Source organism: Aulonocara stuartgranti (genome assembly GCF_965226115.1).
Source record: "Aulonocara stuartgranti genome assembly, chromosome: 5".
Taxonomy (NCBI): Eukaryota; Metazoa; Chordata; class Actinopteri; order Cichliformes; family Cichlidae; genus Aulonocara; species Aulonocara stuartgranti.
This window is the reverse complement of record NC_138943.1, coordinates 4,515,327-4,537,383: the sequence shown is the minus strand read 5'-3', so window position 1 is coordinate 4,537,383 and position 22,057 is coordinate 4,515,327. Positions and strand designations below refer to the sequence as shown.

The window sequence follows — 22,057 nt, the reverse complement described above, 5'->3', positions numbered from 1 at the left end:
CTTTCTCTAATTCTTTTGTGATTATCCATCTTGATTATCAAGAATTAGCTGAAAGTGTCAGTTGACCTTGAGGCTTCAGATCTTGTCAGTCTCTCTGCATGCACTTCCCAAAACTGTTCTAAGAGGAACTTCAAGACTGCATGCTGTATTTAGAAAGTTTGTTAAGACGCTGCTCTGCATGCAGCAAGCAGCACATGTTTGTTTGTCGCTCTTCAGGTGTGTGTATCCTTGCTTCTGTTTGTGAGTTCTGATAGGCACACATTTAAAATAACAGTTGTTCTTCCAGCCTTCTAATAAGGACTGAAAATATATGTTGGAATCAAATCCTACTTCCCTAACCCCGGACTCTAAAATTATCCACAACATTGAACACTGAATGTTTCTCGAACCCTAAATTTAACTTGAAACCCCTTTCTAAATATATCAAATGGAAACCTTAGACTAAAACCTCTGAATTATGCTAATAATAATGGAGTATATGCTGCTGGCACTTCACTGCAGAAAAAGCCATTACTCTAAATGTAAATGAATCCCCAGGACAGAAAGAATTAAGTTGGGTTAGTTTGGGCTCTTTTTTTGTCATCTCAGAGCATATTTTGTCATTAAAAAGTGGCCAGGGCAAGGGCGCACACAAACACATGGATGGAGTTTCTTTTAAGAGCCATCGCAAACCATACACTGCTGTTGTTTGCCTCAGATCTGGCATGCAAGTGCGACAAAGCTAGCTGGTGTAAGGAGTTGGTTTGCTCGTTTATTAGTTTGGTTTAAGTGCTTCCTCATTTTATTCATAAAGGTGTGAATTCTAGCAAAGCGTCACCAGGGTGAGATCCTCTCTGACCGCTCAGCTTTAACGTGTACTCGTGTGTGCATGTGCACACACACACACACTCTCACCTTTGACTGTCACGATGCAGTTTGTCGACCGACTTCACTCTGTTTCACAGATCAACAGCATCACGCTACCGTGAAAGCTATCAGCTAAAAAGCACACTTACTGACAAGGACCTGTCACTTATCAGGCCACCAGAAAAAAACTGTCCAGTTTTTTCTTTTTTTTTTAAATTCTTGCAGTGATCGTAGAGAAGAGATAAGCATCACCTGCTGTCAGTTTCCAGTAAAATTTATTAAGTAATAGGATCTGAAGAAATGAAGGCATGTTAAAAACGAACAGGAACTGAAAGGAAACTGATTATGAATTGATATTAAGCTTAGTCACATTAACTCATGTTGATGGATGTTTTCCGTGAAACATCTATTTTTAGGCTCTCTTTTGTAATTATTATCAGTGCTTAGTGCACCAACCAGAGTACTTACACAAAGTATAAGCCACAAACACATCAGTGCATGCAAAGAGGTTTTTTTTGCGTGCAACATGCTTGCTGCATGTGCATCCTCATGTTAGAGTGCAGATGTGTGTATTAAAGCAGGATTTGGAATGTGCTGGGCTGGAGGCGGCTGTGCGAGGAGGGAGTTAAAGGTCCTTGATAAAACCAAATGAATTTGGCAGACCCGACTCATAAGACAGAGATCTGGGGATCTCTTCCAAACCAGAAGAAAGAGAAAAAGCACTAACTTTTCTTCCCTCTCCAAGGCGCCCATTGATTATGTCTCTGTCTACCCCAATAAAACCGTCAATGTTCAGCAATATCGAGCAATGTGAGGAAATTACAACTTTTCATTCCTGGCAGATTGGAAACAGTCCCGCGATCAAGACTGGAAACCTATACAGTTAAACCTGTATTTACTGATCTACCAGTTAGAGTGTGAGAATTAATTAGCCGAGAACACAGCCATCAGCTCAACATCAGGCCTCTGTACACAGCCAGTGACACAGATGCTGAAATTGTCGAAGAAGAAGAGTAGTGAAAGGGATCGAGACAGATTTGTGAGAAGTTATTTCAGTTTCTGTAAAACAGACGTAATGAAACAACTCCTCATATCTTATTTTCTCTTATTGCATTTGTTTGGCATAATTTATTCTAACTGTATCTGGGCTTTCCCCTGAGCCATTTCTTGCCAGAACAACATTGTCACATGTGATCAGACTGAATCTTTGCTTTCAGGACCGTGCACACCCTCACAAACATATCTAGTTCTGCAGCTTTGCACTTTATGTTTTGTTGGTTCATTAAAAACCTCACTCTGTCGTTGAGTGGATGTGCCTGTTTAAGAGAAAGCTTTCTCTCTCTCTCCCTTTCTCATTTTCTCCTTTTTTTCAAGTGCCAATATATTTAAACTCCTTTCCCCCCTTTCTTCTTTCTCCTTCATTGATTTCCAAACCCCAGTCTTTGTATGCAGCTGGGGCCCAGCTGTGTGTCTTTGACTGTGTATGTGTGCGCATACGTGTGTTTGTGTGGGTTTTTCTGGCACACCGCTGCCACAGTGAGCATAGCACACTGTACACAAAGGATTTGAGCAACAAAAAAAAAAAGAAAGAAAAAGGAGAGACTGGGGGGGTGGGGGGAAGCGTTGGAACGTTAAAGGCTGACGTGCTTGTACTGTACAGAGCGGAGGGGCTGGGCCTTTTGGACCGAGCCTACTTTAATGGCAGATGTATCGGCGCTCTGGGATGAGGGGTGGGGAGAGCGAGACAGCAATGAAGAGCTCAGGCACCACAGTTTATTACCAGGACTCTTCAAGGGGCTCAGCTCAGGCGTCAGAACCAGCGGGTGGGAGGGACAGAAGAAGACGAGAAGAGAGGAAGATGACAGAGGTGGGGAAATGATGGGGTTGACAGAGACGGTGAAAACAGCTCTTCGGTTATAAAAGATGAGATGTAGGGTTTGAGGGGTGTGTAGGGTAGAAACAGAGGAGTCACGATGGGCGATGGATCAAGGACAATCTAAGCGTTTCCTTGTTTGTTTCTCAAACGTTCCCACAGCTCCAAGTGTCACAGATTTCTCCCGTCCTTGCTCTGCGTGTTTGATACCCGATCTACACGGCAGAAATGGGGAATCCCTTGATTGAGTCCCTCTGGAATTTTTAAACATGCTCATTCAATTATTGCTCATTCTGATGTTTCCTACAAAGCCAAGCCGCCAAAACAGTCTCATGTCTTACTGTACGTTCATGCCGCACGACTGCCATAGCAGGGATCCTCTCCAGCAGCGATTACTTGGAAAATATTGCCACTGCAATGATTAATTAATGCAGTGCCGTGGTTTCTTCCAATTTTTTTCAGCTGTTACAAAAGCGTCCCTTTCAGGGTATGGCAACAAAAAGTATGCAATTAATTTGGAATCGCTGGGAGATGCTTGCAGTAATGAGGGTTTCATTCAAACTGCACCACTCTGATTCTTTTGTAGAAAAATTGCAACTCCGTTGTAGTTATGAAGAGGCCTCGGTAGACGGAAACTCGAGAAGTGAGTGTATGTCTGTGGATCACACGTTTCAACTGTAAGATAACACTGCTGGCCACAAAGCATATGAGGTGTGTATGCATGTGTGTGTGTTTGTGTGTGTTTGTGTGTGTATATATATATAGGTGACTGGGCATGTACTTATCACATATTTAACAACAACTGTATTTTCACATTGGAGATTCGAGAAAGTTTAACACACTGTATACCCTGATGCTGCAAATCGATTACCTTCAGTACATTTGCAGTCTTATTATTATGTTCTTTGACATTGCTTTGGCACTGCTCCTCAACATCAAGTCTATTTGTGGATCTTCTTTTACTGCAGGCAGCCTGCGTTTGTGTGTTTGATATGCTGCACATGTTTGACAGAAAAAAGAGGTTAAAACTATCCAGATAGGCAGGCTCTCTGCATACACTTTATAGATATGTGCTGTTTTTATCACACCTCAAATTAAATTTGGAAACCCTGCTTCAGCTGTCATGTATTACAAGGGCCAGATGGGTGGCAGAGAAAGAGAGAAGAGAGTCAGAAAAAGAGACAGGGAGAGAAATGAGAGCAGCCTGGCAGGCAGGAAGGCCCCCTCAGCTGGCTGAGAGCGTGCCAGTATATAAAGGAAGCAGGGCAGGAGATTGAATGAGGAATAGTTTGATATGAGGTCGAGAGATGGACAGTATTTGTGGGCTCTGCCTTGATCACCGCTAAGGCGAGGCCACATAACACCTGCCAAAAAACACTGTCTGTGGATTCATCAGTTTAACACTTTTTTCTTCTTTTTAATCGCTTTTCATCTGCTCTTGACAGAGTTTACTTTTTTTTGCAGGGGAGGAGGGGGGGGGTAGGTTTTTAATGTCTTTAAGATGAATATTAGTCAGTGCTTAACTCATTTCTGGTGACTAAAAATGTTGTTTCATTACCACAGTATTGCAATAGATAGGTTAACCCTTGTGTGGTGTTCGTATTTTTGTTACTCAGCCAGTGTTCATGGGTCTGGTGGACCCGCTAGAGTTTTGGCTTTCCAAATTAACACTATCAAACAATTTTATGTTAAATTACTCAACAGATGTTTACTTCATCCCAATTACAAGACATATGAACAGCAAACATGGTTAATTTTTTCCCTTTACCTTTGTTAGATCACATTTATGAATTAATGTGCTTCTCGTTTTTCTTTTATATAAAATGTTATAAATAAATCAGTTATAATCAAGTGGAGTGAGTGGAAAGACACAACACATTTACACGTGAAAAAATAATTAATTGTTTAATTTTTCTTTTGAAAAAAACTGAACACGGGTCTCACAGACCCGAACACCATACAAGGGTTAAACACGTGGTGCATGTGAACTGCAAGTAGAGAGTCTAAAGTACATAAAGATTGGTAAAAGGAATTAAAGGAGCTGTGGTTTACCATAGTGCTGTTTTGGTATTCCTTATGTGTTACTCAGAACTTTGTAGTTGTGTTTACCATGACCTGGGGGCAGTGTCAAAAATATGATGAGCTTGTTCATGCCATTGTTGATCTTTTAGCCTGGCTCCTGCCAACGGAAAACCAAGTGCAAAACAACAAAATCAATAACAAGGAAAACTTTCCTCTGCAGCTTGTCTTTGCCTCTCATCTGAGCTTTTTTTTAGCATTTTATTTTCTCCTTTTAAAAAAATTTCACTTCTTTATCGATCTGTTGTTACTCCGTCTGTATAAACTCTGCATTGGTTAAATTCCCAAAATTCTTCTCTATGAATAAAAACCATAAATCCAGCTTAATTTTTTTTTTTTTAACTGTGTATGTAGCTTTAAAATGCTGCATTATTATGTGGTGTAAATGCTACAGTACTGTGCACTAGTCTTGCACCACCACACATTTATTTATCTTTTGCTAGAAAAATGCAAAATAAGTGCAGCAATTTATTGAAACATTAGCAAGCAAACATAAACAAAATACTATATATATCCATCCATCCATCCATCGTCATCCGCTTTGTCCGGGGTCGGGTCGCGGGGGCAGCAGCCTAAGCAAAGAGGCCCAGACCTCCCTCTCCCCAGCCACCTCCTCCAGCTTGTCCGGGGGAATACCAAGGCGTTCCCAGGCCAGCCGAGAGATATAATCTCTCCAGCGTGTCCTGGGTCTGCCCCGGGGCCTCCTCCCGGTGGGACATGCCTGGAACACCTCACCCAGGAGGCGCCCAGGGGGCATCCTTGTCAGATGCCCGAACCACCTCAGCTGGCTCCTTTCGATGTGGATGGCCGAACTTCTCACCCTATCTCTAAGGGAGAGGCCAGCCACCCTTCGGAGGAAGCTCATTTCTGCCGCTTGTATCCGCGATCTCGTTCTTTCGGTCACTACCCACAGCTCGTGGCCATAGGTGAGGGTAGGGACGTAGATCGACCGGTAAATTGAGAGCTTCGCTTTTACACTCAGCTCCCTCTTCACCACGACGGACCGGTGCAACGTCCGCATTACTGCAGCTGCATATATATGTTTGTAAAATCCTAACAAGCTTAAGTAGTCTTCAGGAAAAGGTCTCCGGGCATCTTGGAGTACATGCAAAGCTCTTCTTTGGAGGTTTCTTCCTTTTTGTTCTGATCTCTGTCAGGACCAAACTGTTTCCGGGCTCAGAGGAGGCCAGTCCATAACTGATAGTGTTGCATTGTGTGTTTTCGATCCAGGTATGCTTTTACTGCATTGTCAGTGTGTTTGGGTTTGTTGTAATGCTGAAAAATGTTTTTGCCAGCCAAGTGCTTTCCACATGGTATTGCACGGTGGAGCAAAATCTGACTAAATATTTCTGCATTTATCATTTATAATATAACCTCTATCCCCTACACCATGTATTGATAGTCATGTGCTTTTTGTGCTGAGGTGTTTTTTCTGTTATCAAACTGTTCTCCCACTAGGAGCTCAGTCTGAGTGGAGTTTTTTTCTCCTCCTCTTACCTCATGTTATGTATTTTTGTTGTTTTTTTCCTATCAGCCTACCTTTCTGACATGTCTCCCCAATGTGATGTTTGTGTAAAGTTGGTCAGAAGGTTCCTTTGTAAGTGTGCATACGCCATTAGCGTGCTGCCTGCTGTAACCCTAATTTCCTTCGGGATTAATAAAGTATTCTGATTCTGATTCTGACCACTGACTGAAATCCAGACCTGAACCATGACAGAGCCTCCACCGTAGACAATCGCTGTTGTACTTCTGTCCTATTGTCACAGACTATTAGTCCAGTTCTTGCCTACCTCAGCCTTGTCTCCCTGTTTCCCTTTCTTAAGAATGCTCTTAGTCCACTTCTGACGAGGCTTCAGTGAACAGTTAATGCATACGTTTTGGTTTTTTTTGCTTGTTTTGTTCTTTTCCGGACTGTCACTTCTTCTTTTCTTCTTGTCCAGTTTCTGAAAAATGTGTTTTAGGACACACTGCACACCACGCCAAGATATGCAAAGTTTTCAGCTAATGGCTCTCTGGGAATCACCTCATTAGTGGAAAAAATATTATTCTTTCAGAATGTGTTACTTTTGGCCCTCTTTTGCCAATTCAGCTAAATAAATCAGAACAAATTACGTGCTTTTGTTACTAAAAACAAAGTGTCTAAAAATACAATTTGTAATTGTCTCTTTGCTAATTTGTCTGTTATGTGTAAACATAACACTTCAGTTAGTGACCTTTGTTTTGCTTGAATGATTCATTAGCGGCCTAAAAAAGCATTCCTCTGAAAATGGTCAGGTGCAAGGACTTGAGTGAAACTGAGTAAAACAACACTGATAGACCCTCAGAAAGCCCAGTGTGTGGCTCTGTGTGGCTCCTTGGATGCAAAATGTAAGAAATGAGGGGTGGCTCAAGATTTTTGCACAGTACTGCACATGTTTGAAATACCCAGACTAGTGCTGTAACTAAGGAATACTTTATCATCGGTTAATCTGTGAGTTGTTGTTGTTTATTTTTTGTTCCACACTGCAGTACCTCTTCACAAAAGGGCCTTCTAACAAGCCAGGACTGACAACAAGAACGCATGGGAAAGTTCAACTCCCTCTCTCTGTACCTGTGATCACCTGGTACCACCTATATCTGCCCTGCACATCAATCTCTCTGGTGTACACACACACACACACACACAGTCACTTGGTAGGGAGTAAACATTCCTCACCTGTGGAATGAATGCCCACCTGTAACAGTCGAGGCTTTCGGTGTTTGAAACGCTGATATCAATCACACTCCCTTTAGCTCACTCTTTGGGTTTCTTTTGCGAGTGGAAGAAACCCTGAGCCTCTCCATCATTTACTTTAGAGATGGTGAATGCATTTCCTCTGCACAGCAAAAATTCATGTTATCAGTCAAGTGATTTTGCATACATAGGAGTAAACATGATAAGGTCGCAACTGGAAATCTTAGAAAAGTAATGAGATGCCCGTTCTTGCAAAGCCGTATGTTTTTTAAACGCCATGTTTTCGGACGTGGTCAGTCCAAAACACTCTGGTCAAACTTGCCTCACATGGAGCAAAGATGCATGCTAGAATTATACACTATGAGATCATGCGAACTAGGCTTAAGCTCAGGTATGATAAAGAACATGATCCATACACCGGACGTATTATGGGCTAGAAAGGAAGCAGTGCAGCGTGTATTGGTTCAATCTCTCATTTATCATCATGTAACAGTCTACTAGATAGTCTTATCTCATCCTTTTTTTTTTTTTTGCAGAATTTCTGGTGGTATGTGACAGGTTGCAAAATTGCCAAAACGGGGAAGGTTTTTAATCATAAGGGCCGGTTACTCATAAAAGAAAAATGGAAAGTCAAAGAGTTAAAAAAATATATATATATTTTAAAGTTGTACAAAATCAATTTCTTTTTCCTTTTTAGTTGCACAGTGAACTTTGGTACCTCAGGGAAGCAGCGTAGTTATGATTATAGAGTACATGTGTGCAGCACTGCAGGAGGGATGCAAGGGGAAATAAGTCATAAGGCACCCTGGGAGCTTATCAGAGGGAGGTAACATCACTTAAATGATACAAGTAATCGGTAGGTGCGAATGTGTCCAGGCCTCATCCTGGGACGAGACTGAGATTTGAAAGCTTTACTTTTGTGAATTCATTAACTGTCAATCCACAGATTTTAAACTTTTACTGTCGTCCCTCATTCCCCTCAGTCGTTGGTTCTTTCTTCCTGCTCTTTATCATCCCCTCGGTTCTTCTGTATCGCTGTTACCACATATCTCACTTTCCCGTTTTTATCCATTTCTTTTCTTTATTTGATCCTCCTCTCTCCCTGTCGTCTGCTCCACCCAACCCGGGCTCCCCCAATGCTGTACGGTCGCCATCATGTCCCCCCCTCTCCGAGTACCTCCCCTGTCCCACTGACACCACACGCTGCTCCCATCCCCCGAAAACCACTTCAAACAGCCAGCGCCATCAAAGACCACAGTCAGTCAGCCAGGCAGTCAGCCAGGCAGCCAGTAAGGCAGCCAGTCAGCGAGCCTTCTGCTTTGACTTAAAATTACTGTCGTCCCAGTCGCAAGGCTGCTTTCCTCTTCTGATACACATCAAAGATCCTCTTAAACTCCCCAAGTTTGCTTTTTAAACGTTTTCCTTGTTGAGTCTTTTTTTATGCACATTATTTCACTCGTCGAGGTTTTACACTCTCTCTCTTCTTGCCTCTTTTTTCTAAAACGTGGGCCAGGTCAGTAATGACATGCACACACTTTCTTGTGTGGTTCTGCTGCCTTTGCATTTTTTCTCTGTGACTTTAATTAGTTTCTTTTTTAAGGAGTTGGTTTTCAGGCCTCTTCTGCGCAACAGCACACACACACACACTCGCACATACGGCACGTATCAAGTGGCAAGCAACCAGTATTCGCATGTGTGTAAATTAATATGCAGTATGATTCATAAATCTTACTAATGAGAACTGCGTAACCACAGAACGACCAGTTTAATAGCGCGTGCTTTTCTTTTTTGTCTGCATCTATTGACGTGTGCGCGCTTCAAGGACAGAAAAAGTGACAAAAGAAAGCCGGTCAGGGCAGAGAGGGAGACGGGCGTGTGCAATTTAGAGAAAGGCCAAAAAATAAAGCAGAGCGGCACGTTTTTTTTTTCTTTTTGCTATGATGACGTCACATTTTGTCACTTGATAGTTGATAGTTTGGTGTCATAATCGCTCATTTGGGGGATTTGTAATGCCAACATAGGCCAGAGGATGGCGCCACATTTGTATGTTAGGTATGTCTCATCAGCAGGCTGTCTGAACAGAAGAAAATGTATTATTACAAAGCTTGATTAAGACATGTTATTGGATATTATACTTTTTCTACTATTTTTCACTTTTGAATGTGAAGCTGATCAGTCCTTTTGTCAGCTATAGAAGCAGTTCAGTGTGTTTCTGCAGTGGCGAATACCACTGTGGGCTGTGTTCTGATCTTTCAGAACTTAATGGGGTGGGTTCCTCAGAAGTGTATTGTGTTTTAAATCTGCTTTAAGTGCTCAGATTAAGGAATTTTGATCTTTTCTTAATACTAAATCATGCAAAACACCTCTAACACATCTTATATACAGATGTTTTAAGTCAGTGGGATACCAGACATACTTGTTTCCCCCTCAAAACAAATCTCATGGAGTGAGTAACTCAACGTTGCTGCTTGAGTTGAACTAACCAAATCCCACATTGCATAACTGTTAAGCTCAAAGAGAAGTTTTATTTAGTGTTTATCCCTATTAAAAAACTTCAGAACCTTTGTATCCCCGTCAGGGAATGTTTTAATATTCAAAAGGAGCCACTATTGTGTGGTTTCTTGCGCCAACGTACAAAATAAAGAGCCACATCTGAAGTCTGGAACAGTCCCTGAGCATTTTCATGTGTCAGAAAAAAGAGGGAAAACAAATTTGGAGGGGGCAGACTGGGATATTTATAGAGTGGTGTGAGAGTCTTTGCAATGACAGGAGTCTAATGAAGCACAGTTTGGGTTTTGATTCACAATGTGGTGAGCGCGTGGGTCCCCCCGTGACCGTTTCTGCATTCCAGCACCGATCCCTCGGCACACGGAAACCGCGCCACAGGAGGAGGCGAAGGGCCAACTCGAAATAACGTGTTCCTCTAACCGAGCTAACCTTTCTCACCAGCTCCGTTCTGAGTTGCAGCAGATGCACACAGAGTACGATGGCAGCAAAGCATAATTCATGCATACACAAACACGCTCTCGCACACAGCATGTATGCAGTTGTGAAGTCAACTTGTCACTAGCGGTGAGTCACTGACACACCAAGTGAGTCAAAAAGGGCAATTTAGCCTGACAAAGTTGGGAAGTCCAGAATGATGGTGGCAGTGTGTCACTTTCTAACTTTAGTAGGTCACTTTCTGATTGTCTCGTGTGGGCCTTATTATCATTTTGGAATCAAAACAATGAAAACGGACCTACAAAAGCTCAACTGGGGTCAATTGCTGTGAACAGTGAATACTGTGGACTTGAATATGTAAGTTACGTAAATGTGCAGTTTTGCCTTTTGCTCTAGTTCCTAATATATAGATAGATTTTTTTAAACTACTATTTAGTACATCTGACTCTTTCTCTTTACTGTGTGGCATGCAGCACTGCAAAAAGAGGGTCACTGATGCAGAAACCTCTTTTGCTTTGAAGGTAAAAGTCTGTGTTAGTCAAGGTAACATTGTTTTCTTTGATAAATGTCACTGCGGTGGTCGGGAGGACAGGTAAACACGGTGGCAAACATGCAGGCAGCAGCATACAGGAAACCTCCAAAGGAAGACGACAGACAACCACAAAGCCTTGTTGCACACCTCTTCATACCACACCTTGCCTCATTTTTGCAAAGAGGAAAACTGATTGCTACATTTTCGCATACATAATGCAAAAAACAATGTGATTCTGTTCGATGAACCGCAAAATTTGCTCAAGTCATTTTTAACTCGAGTTGCTTTAATAGTTTTCAGGGCCCATTTATTTGGCTTTTTATTTGCACGCAGAGGCTAAAATGTGAGGCAGAGGTGCTGCTCTTCCTCTTGTTCTTCTTCTACTTTTTTTCATTTACCTCCTGCTCTGTTGTTCCTTCAGCATTCGTGAAAACACACAAAGTGACTAACCCAGAATGGCAAGGTGCCGCTGCGGTGTGTTTCGGGTTATGCGTGCATTGTCTATAACTAAGTTAAAGCAGCATTCTTTATAAAGCGACGTTACCCATCTTAGAGGATAGAAATTGTTGTATTGAGACACTCAATGATTTATAACCCTTCTTCCTGAAACTTGTAAAGCTGTTAACTTTTAAGTTCTTGTTAAAGCAGCTGTCAACTCTGTGCTTAAAATCATATAAGATCATTATAGGTTACAAAAATATATCATGGAAGTCAACAGTTGACTCACCACAATCTAAGAATACATAGTTGGGTGGGACTGTACAAGTGGGGATGAGAGTGCCTGTCCCTCTTCACACTGTCTCTTGTAATGCACCTCCAAATTGAGTCACACTTTTCTCACCGCCTCGCCGGCACAAGTGCACCTTTGCGGTGTGATTAGAATAGAAGTTATCTGGACGGCTTTCCTGTCACTGCTCATTCTGACTACTCCTCTTTCTTTTCGCCTTTGCGTTCTTGATGTCTGACTCTCTATCATGGCATCATCGTGCTGCAGCACCAAATCAGATGTGTTTTAACCTCTGTACACACAGTTAGGCTGCTATAGTCACCAGTCATTAATTCACACATTCTCCTCATTATTTAGAGCGTGCTGAAACTAAGCATAGATATCCGGGACGCATGACGAAGCGCGAAGGAGGCGATTAGACCGATCAGATGTAGAAAAGAGAAAGAAATGTGTTTTGGATTGACGACGAAAGCTATTGACAACAGCAGGCCATGAGGCCGACTACGTTACCGGCAAACTACAGTAATTTACAGTAAGCGTACAGTTCATTTTGCTCGCTTGCCCTGGCGTACACTATTTTTGCTTGTTTGCTGTTGGTTTAATCTCTAAGCTGTTTGAACTCGCATCAGAGCAGGTTTCCATTAAGCACATGTGGTCTGTTTGGCGCAGTGATGTGTTATGTTGATAAAGTATAACAGATCAGTAATACTGATATCGATTGATTTTCAAATGCCTTGGCCTTCTCAAAGCAGCCATGAGAGCTGCGTACAGCTCGACAATGTGTGTTACAGTAGGCGTTTTTGGGGGCTGTACTTTGATTTGCCGAGCGTCCTCTGAAATTGAACCGAGAGCTCATATGTGAATAATGAAACTAACACCAGCGCAGTCACACTAAAAGCATAACTTGTTGACAAATCAACTTTGTTAGTATCACTAAATGGCTCAGTGCCTTTGAAGCTATAAAAATGCCAAAAGCGGTTCTATTTTTGTGTCACAAGGGCCCTAATTGAACCGGATCATTAAAAACCACGCTGAACAAAGGCAAAATAGTTTCAATACAGCATCTTTGTTGTCAATTTAAAGGTCGATGCTTGGTGTGCAAAATCGCAACGCTGTTCTGTTTTCTCGTCGCCTTGATCGGCTTTAAGGAAATTAGCTCTTAAGCTCATTGTTGTGTCTTTCAAAGGCAGATGTTGACCCTCGGCTGCAAATGCTGTGGTGGTGTTTCCTTTTTTCTTATTCTGAGAGGGTGGTGTCTCTTAATAAGTGGGACATCTAAAGCACAGAGCTGTGACTGTGCTGCTGTGGCATTGCATGGACTTCCACTTTTCTATCTCAGACTGCAGTTCAGATACTCTTTTAAGGTTTGCGCATACACACACACAAGCACACACACACACATTTATTGCTGCATTTGATGGTATTGCAGTTTTCTGACACAGTGAGCTGGTCTTGTTCCCCGTTTTGCCCGCAGCTTATGTTTGTAACTTAGTTTATGTGTGTCTGCAGAGGGAATTTCCCTCTGTAACGTGTTTTCACAGTTCAGCATCAGTTGGAGGATTTGTGTCAGGGACAGTTTGACACTGTTGCTTTCTGTCTCTTTCTCTCAATTTTCTTATCAACTCCTCACTTTTCTTTTCTTATTCTCTTATCTCTTCCTTTCAGAACAACCTCTTCTTTCTCTCTGTCTTGCCGTTAGTATAGTTTACGCTCTGCGCAGTAATCTTTCTCCTGCACTGGTGTCTGTGCAAGGCAAGTTGTCACCCCATTTCTCTAACACGCACCACAACGCTGTGTACCAAACACACTGCAAGAATGCAAAATCACATACTGCACCACACATCACATTTAAGCATCTCTTCCTCCACACTAATATGACCTTTACAATCCCTATCAGTGTGTCACACTTTCAGTCTTGTTCTCGCCAGAAGCCATTTGCAGACTTTTTTTTCCTGTGTGTATGTGTGTGTGTGTGCGTGCGCGTGCTTGTGTGGCTCGCTGCCAACCAGCAAAGATACGACTGCAATCAAGTTAAATTAAAAGTTGACTGTTAAACACAGACTTTCATATCAATGTGTTTGTGGTTATTTTCTCCATCATTAGACAAGAATGTTTGCACTTCCTTTTCACTGGCCACAGAAATGCAGTAAAAGTGCAGCAAAACATTACATTACCACCATTCCTACTGGTTAACATGCAATTTGGAGCATTTAATCTTCAATTTGCTGTCAGCCCTCATTATATTATCTGTAAAACATGTGGAAAATTTGAAATTAAGAGTTGCATACTAACATGAGAAAACTTCTCAGATGACAATTCACTTGAGCTCGCCTTTAAACTTGCATATTATTGCTATCCAGCATCTTAACAATCTGCAATATGGAAACATTGATTTCTCTTTTGCCAGCCATGAAATTTACTATCATAACAGAGGCATAAGACATGTCTGGCACATTGGGATCAGCATGGGTTTTTTTTCCACTCAGTGTTGTGAAGGTAAGTAACTAAAGCAGGCCAGGGTGCCACAATCAGTAGTCGCCCTTGCCCTGAGAGTCATAGAGAGAATGTGAATTGCTGCTTAGATGAAGATCAGGTGGGAGGTGTTTGTTCTTGGTTGCGGTCCTCCCCTGACTCATTGTGCGAATGTCAGACAGCAGGTATGAATAGGAGAGCTGCCATAGTGAAATTTTTTTTAAAGCGCATATTAGATTTTTGCGATGTATTCTTAAACAGAGGTGATAGCTATCGACACCAGCGTGCTGTGCAGATGAACATGGACCTACCTCGCCTCTGAACTGCTCTCATAGGTACTGTAAAATGGCAATACAGACATCTTCCTGCTCTTGTTTCTCGTTTAGCATGTGGGCGTCCGTGACCCTCATGTGGTAATTTATTGAGTTCAAAATAGCAAGTGTTGTGTTTTCTTTTGACACCTGTGAACTCATCGCAAATTTACAATGATTGGAGAAGCATTATTTCACACACTGACCAAATCAATTTTTTAAAATAATACACAGAGTATATTTAGATATGCGTGTGTATATATATATATATATATATATTTAGTTAGTGTGTGTTACAGAAATGGCGGAGAGCTACGCTTTTAATTTTGTGTGTTCAGCTGTGTGAATGTTGATTCTGACAGTTTTACCACCTACATGTTGTACAGTAATGTACTGAAATGCATCAGATGTCATTTTAATGTGAGATTGGCACCATGGGACTGTGTCATGACTCATGTTACATTTACATGTGTTGTGTCAAATCATCATTTTTTTCTGATTATTGTAAAAATGTTTCCTTGATTTGTGATTTAGTATGAATCTTTCAAAAGTAATAAAGTAAAATAAATTCAAAGTTTGCAGCCAAAAATTAAATAAATGGAGTATTTTTCAAGATCTAAATTGAGCTCTTTAAAATTAATTTCTGATATTGACTTTTATTTTATATTTTTAAAACAAATTTTAATACCAGGCTTGTCATGAGATATACACAGAATTTGATTTGTGAATATACCAAAAATGACAACACAACCTTTTTTCATACTCTGCGCATTTATATAAAATCCAGGCAAGAGCTTTTACACTCTTCAAAAGAAGTAACCATTTTCAGTTGGATGACAACCACCAACATGACTTAAATATTTCCCTAAAAGAAAGTTTTATTGAATTTTTGCTCCCACTGAGCAGTAAAAATCTACTGAATATCATTAACAATATTAAATCATTTTACTGTTTCTTTGAAGTATTAATTTTTAAATGTAGAAAATCAACATGGGAATGGGAACATTTGCATTGGGCGGTAAATTGGGCTTGGCCTTGTTTGTTGCCATTTAAAACCAGAAGAAACAAACAAGGTAATTTCAATTATTGCGTGTTTACCATTTAGCCACATAATTACTGAGCCAATACTAGATCACATGTGTGCGTCGTAAAATAAACTGCAGTTTAGCATGGTGTTGTACAGGAGATGCCCTCGGGCATATAAACAGTGCCGATTTAGGCCAGCACTGAGACTGTGTGCACTTCTCAGAGCTAACAGGATTTTTTTCTTTATGCCAGATTTTGTTGTTGTTGGAACTTTACTTTTGTAAAATCTTTGTTTGTGCTTATGAAGTGGTTCAGGCATTATCTCCCTTTTTCGTTGGGAACAACCAAATGATAAGTTTCACTTTTTAGGCTTAAGACGAATTTCAAGATGGACTGCACGTCGCGCGACAACCAGAACAGCAGTGTGTGTTCTGACTGGCGTGCCAGGATTTATAAAAAAAGACGTGTTTCTGGCAGTCAGGCCGCCAATCTTTCAGATGTTCTGTCACTGACATGCAGGGAAAGCAGCAGACAGATTAAAATAGCACTCCAGTGCGTGATCTGAACACTGTTGTTGTCAAACGATCAGAATCAGTCCCCTGAAGACTGAATGATCGACAATGTCAAGCATGATGCAGCACAGTCTGGATATGAGTCACATTCTTCCCACGCACACTAAAGTTCCTGCACCATGGCTGTGTACTATTTTCTGCTGTGCTGTGCTGTGTGTTTTCTCATTTTACAAGTTACACTTTCTTATGATGCTTACAGGCTACGTGCATCCATCACTCTTACACTCCTCTGTACCTAGTGTCTACTTAGCAGGCAATGCAGGCACTCTCACGCTCTTCAAATATCTCACTGTCCTGTTCCAACAAAAAAATATTTGAAGGATGCGGTTGCCATCCAAATAAATAAATCAACAGGCCAGATAATGAAAACCATCCAGCTCGGTGTGCTTTAATGACAGCACATGTAGACTCAGTGTCACTCACTGTTATGAGAGAGAAAATTAGAGCCAATTTGATGCTAATCCAGACCAGATTTTCCTCATTTTTGTCCCAGCGGTACGTCCTATCATCCCCGAGTCTCCTGCAGGCCCGATGGGCCGCCTTTAACCGCATCGCATATCTTCATAGGTGCCTGCTACGGTAAAGCACGTTTAATGACCGGTTTTGTTCCCCCCATAAAAGCAAGTCATTGCTTTCCACCTTTGTGGAGCAGCAATGCTTGAAGCATGCATTGGTTGACTCGCCTCAGATGAACCAGAATTTCGCTTGACTGCGCTCAGTGCCCTGGTGCAGTGAAGTTGGGGCAGATCACACAACCTGCTGATACAAACAGATACACATGTAGGTGTTCCACTTTGAGATTAGCCAGCATTAATCAAAGGAATATGTGTAAAGTATGCGTTAGGTGTTTGTGACTGTGGGCTGCCCCCTTCTGTAGTACTGAACCCCCTCATGTGCTTTCAGTATTACGGTGAGTGAGTGTGTGTGTGTGTTATCTGCGTGTGTTTGTTTCTTCTAGCTGTAAAGTTGATGAGTTAGGTTTTTCTAAAATGTCTCCCGTAGTCATTGTTTAGTCACTGGCTTGTGTCACTGCGAGCTGTGGGCTGTAGCTTGATGTGCAGATGAGTTGAAAGCAAAGCACTCATAAATTATTGTGTCCATCAGCCAGTGTGAGTGTTGTTGGAGCAGCTCAAACAAAAAATCTTTCAAGAGTGACTGAGCGTTGTTTTGACAGTTTAATGAATAAACTTTGTTGGTGTTTCATGAAATTTAATGAGCTGTGAAACCTTATTTTCTTTCTGATCTTATTAACATAAGGCACTCCTATAATAATAAAGAGAAAAGTTAGAGCATGGCTGAAATGCTGAAAATCAGAATCCTTATTTTTAACCTCCTAGGACCTGCCGTCCACATATGTGGACATCACATTTTGGGTTATTTAGACCAAAATACTCAATTTTGCTCTACATGCGCCTGATATCCACTTACAAGGACATTATACTGCTACTGTTCTATCAAAATTTTAAATGAATATCCTCATATGTGGCTCTTATTTTTCTTAAAAACAAAAGTAAGGTAAAAAAAAAAATCTGGTAATTCTTTGTTTTTACATTCATCGGGCCCCAATGTGCCCAAATATCAAAGAGAAATTAAAAATGCATGTCGTGGAAGAGTTCGGGTCTTAGGAGGTTAAAGATGGAGCCCTCTGTGTGCCGGCACGGCCTTCGCGCACCCTTCGACAACGGTTTGGCTTTGTCGTACAGGGTCGTTACTCGGTTGTGATTAGATATTGCTAATCAGAGAGGAAAAAACAGAGCGTCCTCAAAAAAGCCTTGGAAATAAGAGCCTACATATGAAATCCAAGGCATGTGTTTGTGATTGTCATTTATTGTCTTTGCCATGGGAAAAAGTAATGCGCCTTTCCATTCTGGGCACATAGGGCATATTTTTAAATTACGATATGTTATGTGTCTTTTTTTCTGACTGCTCCATTACATTCCTGCTGCATAGTCACACAACGCACCATGAAGTGATTGAAAAATGAATTTAGACATAAAATAACCACAAAAAAGTAATTTTATATTGAAATAGTTCCCAATGACAGAAAGATGGAATAATTAAATAAACTCATTCAAAATGCTATGTTTGATCGTGGCCTTAATTTAATACATTTGTATATTATATGTCTTTTCTAAGGGTACGGTAACACGTCTTTTTTTCATTTATTTTCAAAATGAAAGCCACACTTTGTTCTCAGTTGCGTCAGACTCAAACTATCTTTTTTGGAGACTGACCAGAAATTACTTATATTGATCATAAACCGCACATCGAACCACAAAAAGCCAAACGAAGCGTCTCATAACGAGAAACAACTGAACGACTTAAAAAGGACAAGAGTGTCATTCATCTTACTTTCCGAGAAACAATGCAAACAAACAAACAACCGGCAAAACTACAATAAATAACAACAGCATTTTGTGTTTGCCCCCCTTTGGACTGTTAAAATTTGCAAAACATTTTTGAATTTTTGCTTGTGTTTCTCTTCCCTGTTTGGTTTCAGTTCCTCACATATTTTTATTTAATCGCGGAGCATTGTCTCTGGTCTTCATTAGTAATAATCTGTAGCTCACCCCGCTGAATGCCATCTGAAATGATAAGAAACACATGTTGCTGCATTTTGAGTGATGGTTAAAAAAATTCCGTTTATTGATTTGGACGGCACAAAAATAGTAAGTGGTGTCTCAATAAATATACGTGCGCAGAGTATTTCTGGTTAAACTGAAATTTCAGCGCGCCATTTCAGAATTAATGAGCACACTGATGGTTTGCCGCATTGAAAAATGAAGTCCTGTGTCCAAACTGAGAGTTTTGTCTCATCTTTTTGCAGTTGATGCCGACCAAGTGAGTTTACTGGGATCTGAGGGGGAGGATGAGGTGGGTTTGTGGAGCTTGGAGCCCCAGGACTGCCAGGAGAGCCTGGATAAGACGAGCCTGACGCCCAGCGAGGGGACAGAGGAGCCCGGCAGCCCTGCTCAGTCCACCCGGCTGCACAGCCTCAGCCCCGGCAGCAGGAACTGCTGGGGCCAGGTGGAGTCAGAGACCAAGGCCACAGAGGACGCATCCTTCATGTCCACTGAAAGGGAGGGAGACCAGGACCCGCTGAGGATGTACTGTAAGTTATAAGCTTACATAATAGCTGCACCTCATTTGCCATTCTAAATTAATTCCATATTTTCTGAGCTTTAAAATATTGCTGCTTGTGCTTCCACAGAATTAAGCCCAGGCTAACACAGCAAATCAGTTATGCTTGCAAAATGTACATATACTGTATATGTATGAAACAACTGAAGCTGCTGCTGCTGCTGCTGCTGCTGCTGCTGGGGTGTTTAACACTACTGTATGTGTAAACAAGTTTGTGTGTTTTTCTGATGCAACACCACCAGTCTCATGATGCTTCTCAGAGCCCTCTAGATACACCTTCATATCAGCTCCTCGTGAAACCATGCCTTCCCTACAAGCTGTTCCTTTTTTTCACTCTTCTCTTTGAAAAGGCAGCCTTCTGAAAGCATGACAAAAGAACTCATCCCACACAATGTCACAATATTTCCATGCATCAAAGAGGTGACGTTACGGTACTGAAATCAGAACTGCGCGACGTGAGGCTTTCCCTTTTATTTAGGAGAGATCAAAGGCTCACGCGGCTTGCCTACTAACAATCACTTAGCTCCCTCGCCTCGTGTGATTTGGCCTTGCCTGATGAAGGCGAAGCAGAGTTTTTACAACGCTCAACCGCACAGGCTCTTCCCTTCACCACATTAAAAAACAGCTCAAAATATGCCAACATCTGCAAACATTTGAAAAATCTTTCTCAAAGTCGCTTTTAAGCCGAGCTGATTGGCTGGAGTTGTGATAGGAGGCGCCGTCTCTTCTTCGCGTACATCTGTGGCTTTTTCTCTCTGCCTGTCACTCTGCTCAAGGGCACGAATCACAAAGAATTTTTAAATCTAGCTTCATATCTGGCCAAATAGTTCCCTAAATTCATTGTTTCATCTGTCAGTCTTCACATAAACAGTTTAGTCCCCTTAGATTCAGTTGCACAGTGAAAGTTGGCAACTGACGTTCAGTCTGCGCGCACATGCTGCTTCACTGACAACACACGCACACTCAGAGAGAAAGCACCGACACCGGCTTTTGGATAACCCAGGAACAGTAATGTATCAATATGTATCTTCAAAGGAATCACACGGGGGTCTTTTTGTTGTACACCGTCTTTTTTTTTTTTTTAATAAACAGCTGCCTCTTCTGGTGCTTTAAAAAAAATTTATTCTACTTTAGGTAATTAACTGAATGAAAAACAAACCTTGTACCGATGCTGGTGTTCTTCTGTTAAAATAGCCAATAAAGCAGAAACACATCTCAACAGATTAATCAAGTCGTAACCTTCAGTTAAAAATGCATGCGTATAAATTCATAGTTACTTATATTTTTCTATATCCAATGCTTATCACTTTCCCTGCAGGTAAGAGTTCAGACTCCCAGAATGCCTTGGAGGACCTGTCCCAGTATGAAATCCTGGCTCAGTTGAGGAAGGCCTCTACCTCAGCTAGTTTCTTAGATCACCTGAACCATAATGGCACGGCAGCTGTGTACCGCCCGAGCAGAGGGCACGATGACCTGCCTCCTGCTATCTGGTCGCCAGGTGCTCAGCACTGCTCACCTGAGGGACCAGGTAGGCCAAAGCGCCACAGCTGCAATCATACTCAACAAGAACCTAATCAATTATTAATTTATGCTAACTTTTTCCTCTCGAGGCTGCCGGTTACCACCACGCTTACAGCAAATCGCAGTGATAACATATATCAGATCATATATGCTAATGTAATTCTCAGAAACGAAAAAGCAAAGTAATGGCTTTTTATATATCTGCTAGTTTGAGGTTAAAGGTTAGCGAAGTGAGAGTGTAATTTACATAGTTCAGGTTAGGTCATTTGTACATGCACAGCTCTGTGTACTTGCTTTTGAATATGTAATAATAAATAAATATAACACTAAATCTCACAAACTTTTATTCTGTAGAAGTGGCAACTGTAGAGTATTTTAAAGCACGCATCTAAGCCCACTGTCTAATTGTCCTTATAAAAATTGTATTTTTGTTTTTATTTGTTCTTATTTTATTCAGATGATTATTATTTTTATTTATTTGGGTCACTTTGCTTGTACTAAGTAGAGTACGAGTGGTGGCTTATATGGCCTCCGATATACTGACAGCTGCTTTTCTATTTAAGATGCATCCTATGGAAGTTCAATCTTGAGAGTATATATATTGTGGCTTCTAAAATAGATGGGTATATTAAATGAAACTATATAAAACTTCAGCTGATCTATCAAAAGAAACAATGTCACCTTTTTCTTGTCAGCAGATGTAGGCAGGGCCCAGCAGGCCTGCCCATTTTGCAGCAGGGTATATCCTCGAGGAGCTTCTTTGAGGGACCATGTCAAGTACTGTCCAGACAGGGAGGGGGGGCACATGGTCTGCCCGCTCTGTGGATACACTGCCACCCTTAGGCTGGAGATGGAGCGGCACCTAGCACTTCACAACCCAGTGCAGGACAAAGTGAGCAGACACAAAAAGAAACTCAAAGCTAAATTTCTTTCAAAATCGCAACGACTTATTCAAAAATGATTTATTAACATTTATGTAGCGTTATAAGGTGATCATTTGCAACTGTGTATCCACAGAAGTGGCAACCTTACGTCTTCACATCCTAAAAAAAGCCGAGTATCTGTGCTGTAGTTTAAAACTGATTACAATGTTCTGTCGCCCTAGAGTGCCATGACATTGGACCAAGGCATGGAGACCAGGAAGTTCAAATGTCTGCAGTGTGGGAAAGCATTCAAGTACAAACACCACCTCAAAGAGCATCTCCGCATCCACAGCGGTGAGACAAAATAACATCAAAACAGTTGTACTCACCCATCAATTTGCTATTGTTTCCACTCTATCGCTAACCCTTACTTATTTT

General features: G+C 41.4%; 1 protein-coding gene across 3 annotated transcripts in view; it reads left to right on the top strand.

Moving 5' to 3' along the window:
• The window catches only part of LOC309706469 (zinc finger E-box-binding homeobox 2), a 32,407-nt gene that overhangs the window by 5,181 nt on the left and 5,169 nt on the right, over positions 1-22,057 (top strand). For 2 of the 3 annotated variants that reach the window (XM_082533036.1, XM_082533034.1), the window contains exons 2-5: positions 18,922-19,206; positions 20,554-20,763; positions 21,452-21,648; positions 21,862-21,973. In XM_082533036.1, the coding sequence (XP_082389162.1) occupies positions 18,922-19,206; positions 20,554-20,763; positions 21,452-21,648; positions 21,862-21,973 (804 nt within the window). The remainder of the gene's footprint in view (positions 1-18,921; positions 19,207-20,553; positions 20,764-21,451; positions 21,649-21,861; positions 21,974-22,057) is intronic. The other variant, XM_082533035.1, reaches the window with a different exon arrangement.